The sequence below is a fragment of the Phalacrocorax aristotelis genome, chromosome 2, assembly GCF_949628215.1.
Source record: "Phalacrocorax aristotelis chromosome 2, bGulAri2.1, whole genome shotgun sequence".
In the NCBI taxonomy this organism is placed as follows: domain Eukaryota; kingdom Metazoa; phylum Chordata; class Aves; order Suliformes; family Phalacrocoracidae; genus Phalacrocorax; species Phalacrocorax aristotelis.
In genome coordinates, this window is record NC_134277.1 from 39,086,482 (window position 1) to 39,097,482 (window position 11,001).

The 11,001-nt window shown below is 43.5% G+C and overlaps 1 protein-coding gene and 1 long non-coding RNA gene across 3 annotated transcripts in view; one reads left to right on the top strand and one right to left on the bottom strand.

The window, feature by feature from the left end:
* COLQ (collagen like tail subunit of asymmetric acetylcholinesterase) overlaps window positions 1–8,604 on the bottom strand; it is a 46,425-nt gene extending 37,821 nt beyond the window's left edge. For both annotated transcript variants that reach the window (XM_075083172.1, XM_075083171.1), the window contains exon 1: window positions 8,378–8,604. In XM_075083172.1, the coding sequence (XP_074939273.1) occupies window positions 8,378–8,483 (106 nt within the window). In that variant the 5' untranslated portion in view covers window positions 8,484–8,604. The remainder of the gene's footprint in view (window positions 1–8,377) is intronic.
* On the top strand, window positions 7,882–10,788 carry LOC142052699 (uncharacterized). The gene is made up of 3 exons (XR_012658944.1): window positions 7,882–8,447; window positions 9,959–10,025; window positions 10,480–10,788. It is a non-coding gene; the product is annotated as an uncharacterized LOC142052699 (long non-coding RNA).
* The last annotated feature ends 213 nt before the right edge of the window (window positions 10,789–11,001 follow it).

The window sequence follows — 11,001 nt, forward strand, 5'->3', positions numbered from 1 at the left end:
AGACATATCCTAGGCAAGCCCTGTGTTGTATTTCAGCTGAATGTGCTCCCTGATTTTGGAATCACACTCTATCCTAGCACCAAGAGTTAAAGACTGCAGGGATACATGGCCTATCCTGACAGCAAAATTCCTCCTGAATAAACAGAAATTACATTTTTCTATAGTTTTAACTAAGATTTGCAGTTTCTCTTGCTGCAATCATGCTGCTGGTGCTCCTGCGTCAATACACCCCACTCACGGGAAGCTTCTGTGTCCAATATGAAACAGACTGTAAAAACCAAGAGGGCTAAAATGAGAAATCACAGGCTGTTACCTTCCTGTGCTGGGGTTTGGTAATTTCGACAAAACCACAAATGAACTGCCTGTACTAGGAGCAGAGGCCTACAAACACTATTTTTCTCCTAGTACATAGGAAGTAAGCTGATTTTACAGCATTTTGGATTTCTTGTTGGTGGAGCGCTCATCTACTCACTGAAAACACCTGTTTTTGAAACAGCTTGCTTTGCCGTACTGGAATTTAAGCCTCCACCTTCCAGTCTGGTCACAACAAAAATCTAGTATTCACTTGCATGGTCAATACCTATGGACTACAGGTAGTGCTATGCTCTTTGACAGCAGCAATGCAGCATGGACAAGCTTACTTGAACCAGTTGGGATCTCCATGCCAGCTGCAGTGTTGCTTTCAGCTGAGGTTCCCTTTTGGACTGGTTGCTGCCTGTCAGAAACCTTCATAAGTTATAGAAAGACTTTCAGACCAGTTACTGCTTCCTCTACTGGAGAGTGAAGCAAGCACTGCCTCAGCTCCTGTACTGACCACTGTCCCTGGCAGCTGGAGAACTTGCTCACCACAGAAGAATTGCCTGAAAAATGTTGGCTTTGCTTGGGTCATGCCTCCAGAGGACCTTCGATATCTCAAGCCGGACAGCTGCCTTACTTGTAATACAAATGTTGCCCCGGAAAAAAAATCTGAAAGGGCCACCAGTGTAGACCCAGCTTCCTGCACTTCAGGAGTCCAGGTATCAAACCTGGCTTCTGTATTTAGGATGCCTCTACCCCATCAGCTCACCAAGTGAAGCCCACCAAGTCAATCTTTATATTAAACCAGGGGGCACGGGGAAGACATGGGGGACCACTTTGTCCTCTGACATACATTTTCTTGAGTGAGTGAACGTTCATGATACCTTAAACAGCATTTCATGGAACCCTTTCCCTTCATTTGCATTATAGTCACTGAACCTTTTTTGACAAACTGAGTGCCTTGCCATCCAGTAATGCCACAAGCAGGTCAGAAGCCCCTTTCCTCTACTGCGTGCAAGACCCAGAGCTGTACTTAAGGAGCCTTGGCACAATCAGCTTTCATCTTCCTCACTAGTGGCTGCGTCCTCTTCTGATTTTTATTTACTACTGCAAGGCAAATGCCACAACCTCCGGATGTACTTTCCTTGTCCCTCACCCACAAGATCAAGTGGGCTTCTATTCATTGGTCTAATGCTACTTTCACAGGACCTCCTGGGGGTCCTTTGCTGTTGCAGCTTGCATCAGTCTTCTCCTTGCCCTTCCCAACACCAGGCTAAGGGCAGGCATGATGTCACGGACAGGCTGTGCACTAGCGTGGCTGCTCTGCTCTCGCCTGACCCAGAACAGGCAGTCTCACCATATGCCACCAGAGAATTATCTATGAATCCTAAGGTAATTTCATTCATGAGTATTATCCAGATTGACCTGACTAGGAAACCTGATTCTCACAGTTCCTATCTACCAGGGGAGAAACTACAGATGAAGTCAAATCAGGTGCTTCTTTAATGTAACTGTTTATTTTAAAGTCCCATTTACTTCAAGCAACACTAACCATACAACACTGTTATTTTTCTACCTCCACAGAGGCTGTTTAGGAACTGCCGCCTTTATCAGCTTAGAAGGGTAACTACTATACAACCCTTATTTTGGCTTACCTTTCTAGCCCCTTATTTGGGCAATCAAGTGCAAATGGCCAATCCCAAGGCTGTTTTATTTCTTTCAAGCTTAAGAGAGATTCTATTGAAAGAATCTGTTCCTTCCCCTTCAGGCTTCTGTGAGCCACAAACAAGATAGAAAGCCTTTAAATGCCCCACCCCAAGAACTTTGCCCAGCCAGATCCACAGCCAGGTGACTGCCTTCTCTTATTACCAATGATACTTTGCTTTCCTTCTCCTGATGAAGCTGTAGCCTTTGCCAGTGGTTCATCCTGGAGGTCATCTCCAGGAATACATAGGACAAGAAGGTTATCAGAAGTAGTCAACATGGATTCACCAAGGGAAGAGCATGCTTGACCAACCTGATAGCCTTCTATGATGGCATGACTGGCTGGCTGGATGAAGGGAGAGCAGCAGATGTTGTTTACCTTGACTTCAGCAAGGCATTCGACACTGACTCCCATAACATCCTCATAGGTAAGCTTGGGAAGTGTGGGTTAGATGAGTGAACAGTGAGGTGGATACAGAAGCAGCTGAATGGCAGAGCTCAGGGGGTTGTGATCAGCGGGGCAGAGTCTGGTTGGAGACCCATAACTAGTGGTGTTCCCCAGGGGTCTGTGCTGGGTCCAGTCCTGTTCAACATACTCATCAATGACCTGGATGAAAGGACAGAGTGTTCCCTCAGCAAGTTTGCTGATGATACCAAGCTGGGAGGAGTGGCTGATACACCAGAAGGCTGTGCTGCCATTCAGCGAGACCCAGACAGGCTGGAGAGCTGGGCCGAGGGGAACCTGATGAAATTCAACAAGAGCAAGTATAACGTCCTGCACCTGGCGAGGAACAACCCCATGCACCGGTCCAGGCTGGGGGCTGACCTGCTGGTAAGCAGCTCTGTTGAGAAGGGCTTGGGAGTGCTGGTGGACAGCAAGCTGACCATGAGCCAGCAATGTGCCCTTGTGGCCAAGAGGGCCAACAGTATCCTGGGATGCATTAAAAGGAGTGTGGCCAGCAGAAGGTTATCCTCCCCCTCTACTCTGCCCTAGTGAGGGCACATCTGGAGTACTGCATCCAGTTCTGGGCCCCCCATTTTAAGAAAGACAGGGAACTGCTTGAGCAGGGGACTGGAGCATCAACCTTATGAGGAGATGCTGAGAGACCTAGGCTTGTTCAGCCTGGAGAAGAGAAGACTGAAGGGGGATCTTATAAATACTTACAAATATCTAAAGGGTGGTTTACAAGAGGATGGATTTTTTCAGTGGTGCCCAATGACAGGACAAGGGGCAATGGGCACAAACTGGAACACAGGAAGTTCCACCTCAATATGAGGAATAACTTCTTTAATGTGAGGGTGACAGAGCAGTGGAACAGGCTGCCCAGAGAGGTTGGTGGAGTTGCCTTCCCTGGAGACATTCAAAACCTGCCTGGATGAGTTCCGGTGCCCCCTGTTCTAGGTGTGCCTGCTCAAGCAGGGGGGGTGGACAAGCTGATCTCCAACCCCTGCCATTCTGTGGTTCTGTGATTTCCATCAGGAATTTTAATCTAACCAAAGATTTCCTGCTCTTGCGTGTTCCATGAGAAACTTGTTGACCAACAGAGTCAGGATGCGGGGCACCTCCTGGGCCCATGCTGACTTTCCAGAGCAGAGTCAGACTTCCTTCCCTGGGCTGATAATTTTGCCTCTCAAATATTCACCTCTGCTGGCTAGTCACCCTTCCAGCTGTTTTCCCAGTAGGCTCTGGATGCTTCCTTTGAGAGTCTTCCAGCTGTTGGTTTTACTTTAAATACCTTCCGCAACTTTCTTTCTCCTGCAATCACTCTGATCATTTTTTCCCTTATGATTTTATGCAAATAAATATTTACAATTACTCTCCTTAGAAACAAAAAACATCCAGCTGCCACCTCTGCTGTCTGTTTTGACAGTATTCAGGGTTCCTGCAGGTTGTTTCATTAGAGGGAAAAAAAACACCCTGATGATGGGGTCAGATACTACTTTTACAGAAAGGCAGCCAGTATCCCAACTCCCTCAATGTCAGGAATCACCACATGATTTTGTGTTTTCTCTCTCACAAACACACAATATGCTCTCCCACCAGTGGAGCCACGCAGGGAGTACCAAGGTCCCCTCTTGTGTTTTGCCCTGCCAAGGCTGTCACCCTGCACAGCTCCTGTTCCCACCCCACCTTGCCCTTCACTGCAGCTCTTACTGCTCCAACAGTGTCAGTACACAAGATATAGTTGAATTGTTTTCTACAGCTATACCACACAAGGTCTGGTTGCAGGTTAATATTACACCTTCCTGATTCAAAGAGGCTATACCACCCACCCGTGAGATGTGGAGTTCCTTTACTTTGGGAAAATAATGGGATAAAGTCAAAGAAAGCATGAAGAATACTGCCAGTAGTACTCAGATGTTACCGTCCCATTTTGTTCCTTTAAATTAATCAGCCATATTCTTTTCATAGGGCTGTGTATCAATACTGATTGCAGGAGAAAATTCAATCAAGGAATACATTTGTGGCATGCATAAAAGGCAGTCTGGGTCAGAAGAAGCATCAAGACACTGTTGCTGGTAATTTAAATACTTTGGAATCTCTCTGCAAAACCACAGAAACCTTCAGCCTGGATGAGTAGAATAGGGGAGGAGAAGGAATGAGGGGGAGAGAAAAGAGTCTTTCTACTACCTGAATTTGGAAGGTGGCTTCCTTCAGTCTGGTTCTTACAAGGTGCAGACTGGTTCATGTAACCCTACTGAAAATGAGTATAAAATTCACGCCTAGTTTTCATTACGAGTGCAACCTCTTCAAGTGGACCTCAGTAGAGCTGAGCTCTGAAAAATGGTTATAATGGACACTATAAATACAGTGATGCAAGGGTGGGATATGACAGGTTACCCTGAAAAGAAACCTGCTGTCTCCAGGAGGATTGAGCTACCCACCCCTGGGGGTCTTCACTGCCATGTGGAACCACAGCCACATGCTTAGGCGTGTTGTAATATTATTCCCTGATGGATTTCCTCCAGAAATGATGCTTCAGCACCAGGGGATCCAACCCTTTGGAGCTGACATGACATTCAAAATTCTTCCAGAAACAAGGATGCACTATTGCTTGAGGCTGGTAGGACTGTAAGGCGGGGTTGGCAGCAAAACAGACAATGATCCAGATTATTTTTCTTTCCCCAATAATTTTACAAACACTTTTCCCCCGCTACCAGTTGTTCATCTCCGCTTTCTAGTTACAGCTTTGTGACCTGTAAACATTTCTATTTGTGGACTGTTGCTATGCAAAGGTGAGGACAGAAATAAAAGTACTTTTAGCCCAGCAGTTTCCAGACATACCTGAAAAATACCCAAATGTATTTTCCCAACCATAGGAAAAACAAGTTGTCACTTAAGAACATCCTCACTGTTAAATGTGATTAGTTTTAAAATTTGCAAGTACGGTGCTGAAATGCATTCTTTGAATGTGAAATTACACCTTGGTGCCAGATACAAATAATTGCCTCAGCTGACAGTCACAGAATATTTGAGAGACCATTAAAATAACTGAGAATTTAAATGGAATTAATTCATCTTCTGTACCCACTGTGAGATTTATACCAGAAAATAGTGACGTTTTTGCTTTTTTCTTAGGAGGTGTTTCTTAAAATGCAGATGCAATCAAAGCACTAAAGGAATTTATTTATTATGTCATTTTTCATACCCAGTAGCCCTGATTAGCAAGTAATAATGGCACAGAGGCGTATAACAGCTCCCCAAAGTACAGCTTTTAATCCAGCCCTGTGGTTCTGGGATTATGACTGACTCATCCACCAGATGTTATTTTTTCCACATATTGAGTAAACATTTACAGTACATTTGTGATAAAAGCCTTGCTAAGAGCTTTCTGGGTATAAAGGAAATTTGCAGTGGCTTGGCCGGAAGAGCATGGTGCAGGGCTTACTGTGGAGCAGGGCATGGGGTGGCGATTTCCCCGAGCTGCTACACTGGGAACCAGATTTCCTGATTGGGTTCACACTTTCTCCATGCCTGAAACCAGAAGCTGTTGGCGTGCAGGGATGGAGGAGGAGGAGGACCACTGTTGGCTGCTGTTGTTTCCTGGGGACCCCTGGGGTCTCTTGTGGGCAAACCCTGGGGGCCACACCATGGAAAATATTCTACTGGTGGAAGAAGAGTGGAGTCCGGCCTTATGAGCAACCAGGCAGCATCTGCTGCTATCAACAGCAAGTTTCAAGAGCTGTAGGCGTAGGTCATTGTTTCATGACATGTTATTTGGGTGGAAGATTAGCCTGCCGTCTCCAAGTGCTCTTTCTACTTTGACACTATACCATCCTTAACATTAAACCTGTACGTGTGGCATTACTGCCGTAAAATATTTTTATTGCTGTGCAATTATTGTTATTCTATCTCAGCTTTCTCACTGGTGCAGATTTAGGAATTCAAATGGTGTTCATATCTCCTTGTTAACATAGCTGAATTGTTGATGAAATACTATAGTACCCTTCTGCCCCAAAGCACCTGTGCGGACAAAAATGGTCTATGCGTTTTCCTTCATATTTGCCTCTTCTACTACATTTTCAGCAGAAATAGGAACTTCCCCCTCAGAAAAGAAAGGACTTGTTTGTTAAACTGTTATTTTTCGCAAACAGTTTAAATGACTTCTCTAGACACACTAGTGTGTGCCATAGTAGAAAGGCCAGGCCATGAGGCGACGGAAATGTGAAATTCTTGTTTGCCTGGGTGGCATCTACAAGCATCAAATAAATGTAAAGCTCTTCAAAACAATTTTTGATGTCTAATAACTTACCATGCTATTGCAAAGCAATTTAGAATATATTAGAGAAGATAAAACTTTATGGTTCCCATACCTCAGCATTAACTAATTCAATACCATGGAAGAAGCATACCCAACGTAAATGCTTTTTGGCATTCTATAGAGGTTAGCAGAAAAAATTATTAGCTCCCAAAGGTTCAAAAGAATGGATTAAATGGCTTTTCAAAGGATGTACTTCTTTGAACATTAGGCTTCTCTAGATGTTATCTTAAAAGCTATCTGAAGTTACTACAGAACTCTAATGGCTGCATTATTAAATGCTATAGGGTTTTTTCCTAAAGGATATCTGCATTCTCTTGCAGTCCTCAGAATCTTATTATTTGAATAAGAATATCTTTAAATGAATGGACTATTCAAACCTTTAGGAGTGGAATACAGTGTCCTAGCTCTGCACATTTTAAAAGACTTTTAAAAGACTGTTAGAGGAAATAATTCATACTTTTAGTGTTATTTAGAGCAGAAATCTATCATCTCATGGAAGCTACCTCCTGACCACCTTTCTCTCTTAAATGCCTTGAATGTAAACCATCTGGCCCTGTGGTCACACCAGAGACATTAGAGAGAGAGGGAAAGGTTTTGTGTCTTTAGATTCATGTCTAAGGTTGTATGTACAGTCTTAAAATGTACACCCTTTTGGTCACTGTCTTCATCTGAAAGACCCGGGGAGGATCTGTAGGTATAGCTGGCCTTGACCTACAAATCCCAGTCAAACCATCTCAAATTCGACACTGAAAGAATCTACGATGTTGGTTAGAAGCATCTCTATTGACAGACACAGAATAACAGACAGAAGGTAGGAGAGAGCAATTTGCTCTAAGTTGGTGAAAGTTCCTCAAAGGAGAGACGGAGTCAGAGCTCTCACCGACTTCCCTTTCCTTTGCACTGAACGGGGCTAAAGGAAGGTCTTGCTGATGAAACTGTAAAATCTGTTAAGTGGGATTTCCAGTGCCCTGGCTCAGCCGACAACTAATTTGTTTTGCCTTTGCCTAGCAGGGATTTTCCATGCAGTGGACTCTTGTTTGCTATGTAAGTCATTTGAGTATTTGTTAGTGACATAGCCAGAGCCAGATGATGTTTACTCTGCTAACATCCAGTCGGACTCCGGCAGCACTCATTGAGGTCAGGGCTTTATTTATAGAAGCAGATATACATTGAGATTCATTTTCTTTCCCTTGCTGTAATCTACTTAAGCTCATCCAAAATAGAAAGAAACATGCAGACATGCAAGTAATATACTAATTGGGCCAGATCCACGAATTAGCACAGCACCATAGAAGTCAACGGAAAAAAAGCATTTTAGAGCAGCTGAGGATCTTGTCTATTATTCCTCCCGGGGAAGAGAAGGGAGGGGTTTGAAACCAGAAATAATAAAGCAAAAAGCAAAAACAAGCAAGCAACAAAAATGTCCCGGCACGTGGCAGAACAGGTCTGCAATGTAAAATTCCTCCACTGAGATTTGCAATTGAAGTTGCTTTGTTGTTTTTTGGTTTGGTTTTTTTTTTGATCCTGTGTTCCAAATCACCAGAAAGTGCAAGTATTAGAGTGCAGAGGAGAGCTCCAAGCAAGGAAAAATAATGAGACTTAAAGCAATTTACCTGCTGAAACTGAGAAGACATTGTCAACGTACGTAGTCTGAGATAAAGCAAAGCAGAAGAAAAGCTGCAGGTAAGATCCCCAGACAAGTGGGATGAGGACCAACATGCTGGCTGCACCCTGGCAGATTCCAGCTCGGAGGCGCAGGGCTGCTTTGGGGATCTCTCTCTCTCTCTCTCTCTACCCTCGCTCCCTCTCTGCCTTGCCTGCTCTCTGCCTCTTCCCTTGCTGTGGGATGCGGGTGTGTGTCTGTGTGTGTGTATGCCTCTCTCTCTCTCCCCCTCTCCCCCACCCTCTCCGTGCCTTTAGGAAAAAAGAATGCCAACCATTTCCCATTAAATCTTCTCCTTACACTAGACATGGTTATATTTAACTCCTGTGCTGGATCAGTTGCCCCTATTGTGGACATTAGCTGCTAAAACTGGGGCATGGGGGATTCTGGCTTTGCTAACAGAAGCAAAAATGGACTTTGCATAATATTAATGATGAGCAGGAAAGGGAGAAATTATAAACTGGACTATAAACAGCATCCTTGGGTGCAGGCAACCAGACACCGACATCAAGATGCATAAAATCCTTGATTGATCATCTTCTCCAGGTCACTAATTGCCTTAATGAGAGAGATGAGCTGTGACCTAACATCTCTTTATCACTGGTAGTTACAAGCATTGCATTCATTTACAGAGTGCAGCTCAGGCTGAGGGATGCCACAAAGGCTTCACAAACCACAGAACAGATTATTATTTAGGATTTAAGTGAAAATGACGGTATCATTCACAGTGCCAGATATTACAGGACCACAACAAGTTTACTGACAGGGTGCAACAGGTGGAAGAAACAATATGTGTGCCATAATGGGGTGAGTGAAACACTGTCAGCTCCGGGAGCAGTGATGGTCAACACACTACACAGCACTGTGGGAAGAAAACAAACCTGATTCTCTGAAAAGCAGCATGTGTCCTTGTTACCTGTACAAAAGCTTGGTGTTTCTGTGCCTTATTGCAACTGGCAGGGCTTTGCAAATAAATTTCTGTCCTCAAAATAAATAGCACAGGGATCCTCCTTTCTGCCTGGAATCTGACAGGGGTTTCCATGAAAAACAGGTACTCCTTCAGCACGACACCCATCATTACTTCCTCTCTTCCAGACAGAGATGGTTTTCTTTGCCCACTGTTTATTGTTACTCCCAAGACAAACATGGAAATCTTTTGGATTGATTATAGAATTGATTTTTTTTTTTCATTTAAGAAAAGTACTCATTGACAGAGATGGTGACAAGTCCCCCTGGGCATTCACTCTTACCGAGTACACCAGTAAAAGGGCAAAGCGATGTATTTCCACAATTCTAGTTAAACAGCCTTGGCTGTTACTTTCCAGCTATTGCAAACATATTAACAAAATTTTTCTAAATGTAACGGTTTGATAGGAACAATCACATCTGCCTTACATATTTCTATCCTTAAAGGACATACTTAATGTAACATAATGCTTTCTAAAATCTCCTTCCAGTACTGCAACACTTCGGATAACTGAATTTATTTTTAAATTTAATCTACCATATTCCACTGTCTGTTACTTTTTAGTATTTGGCTGTTTTTAGTGAAGATGGCAGTTTGGATTCTTTCTTTGACAAAGATGACCATGGATTAAGCAAGCACCATTACTTCTCTCTGCATGCTACACCTCAAAGGGAAAGGCATAGTTCCTGCACAGTTTATCATGACAAGCCCTAAGCATGTAAGACAAATGTCCAGTTGCCTGATTATAACGGTAAGCAGTCGACAATCCCCACACTAGAAGCCTGCGTGGATGCTGCAAAAAATAGTTTAAAAGTTAAAATGTCAAGATTTTATCAATAGATTCACCTCTGGAAATGTTTGATCAACTCAATAGGTAGTCAAAGCAACAACTGAGTAATTTTAAGTCCTCCTAAAATCCTCCTGTACTCTTTTAGCAATAGAAAATTTGGTAAAAATTTGTAGTACAAAGTGTGTTCTGTTTGACAAGGAAATTAATTAATCCAACAATACTGCAGAGAACCAGAATCACGCAGTAGGACCCATATCTTTCCCCTCCTCCCTCACCCCCTTACTAATTTCTTCAGCCTAGAACAGAAATGCACGTTCAGGTGAAAATGCACCATCATCTTGCTTGAAGAATGTTGCAAGGAATTCTACCACAAACCACATCCACCCTTCTGACCTGCTCTAAAGAAGATAGGAACCAAGAGTATACCTTTCCCTCACAAGTGAGAGTACTATATTGGAGGTGGCCAGAAGTGATACAGAAAGCCAGGGCTGCTTTTGAATTAAAAAAAAAATAAATAGTTAGCTTTACAGTCAATTCTTAAGTAGAGATTTTTGATTCATTATCTTTCAGTGGAGAACCCCAATTAAAAATGGATGTTTTGTCAGCATTCTCCTTTCTTTTGACTTAGCATCTCCATCACTCTGAAGTCTGAGCCTGTTTGATCTGCACTGGCTCTCAGCCGCTGCAAGAGCAAAGCTCTGTAAGCAAACACTGTGCTGTGGAAAACACACCACCTTCCACAAAGGACACAAAAGGAGATGTTTGGAGTTATATTTGAAGAGACCTCTTCATCAGGATGTAGCGGTAGTTCAACAAC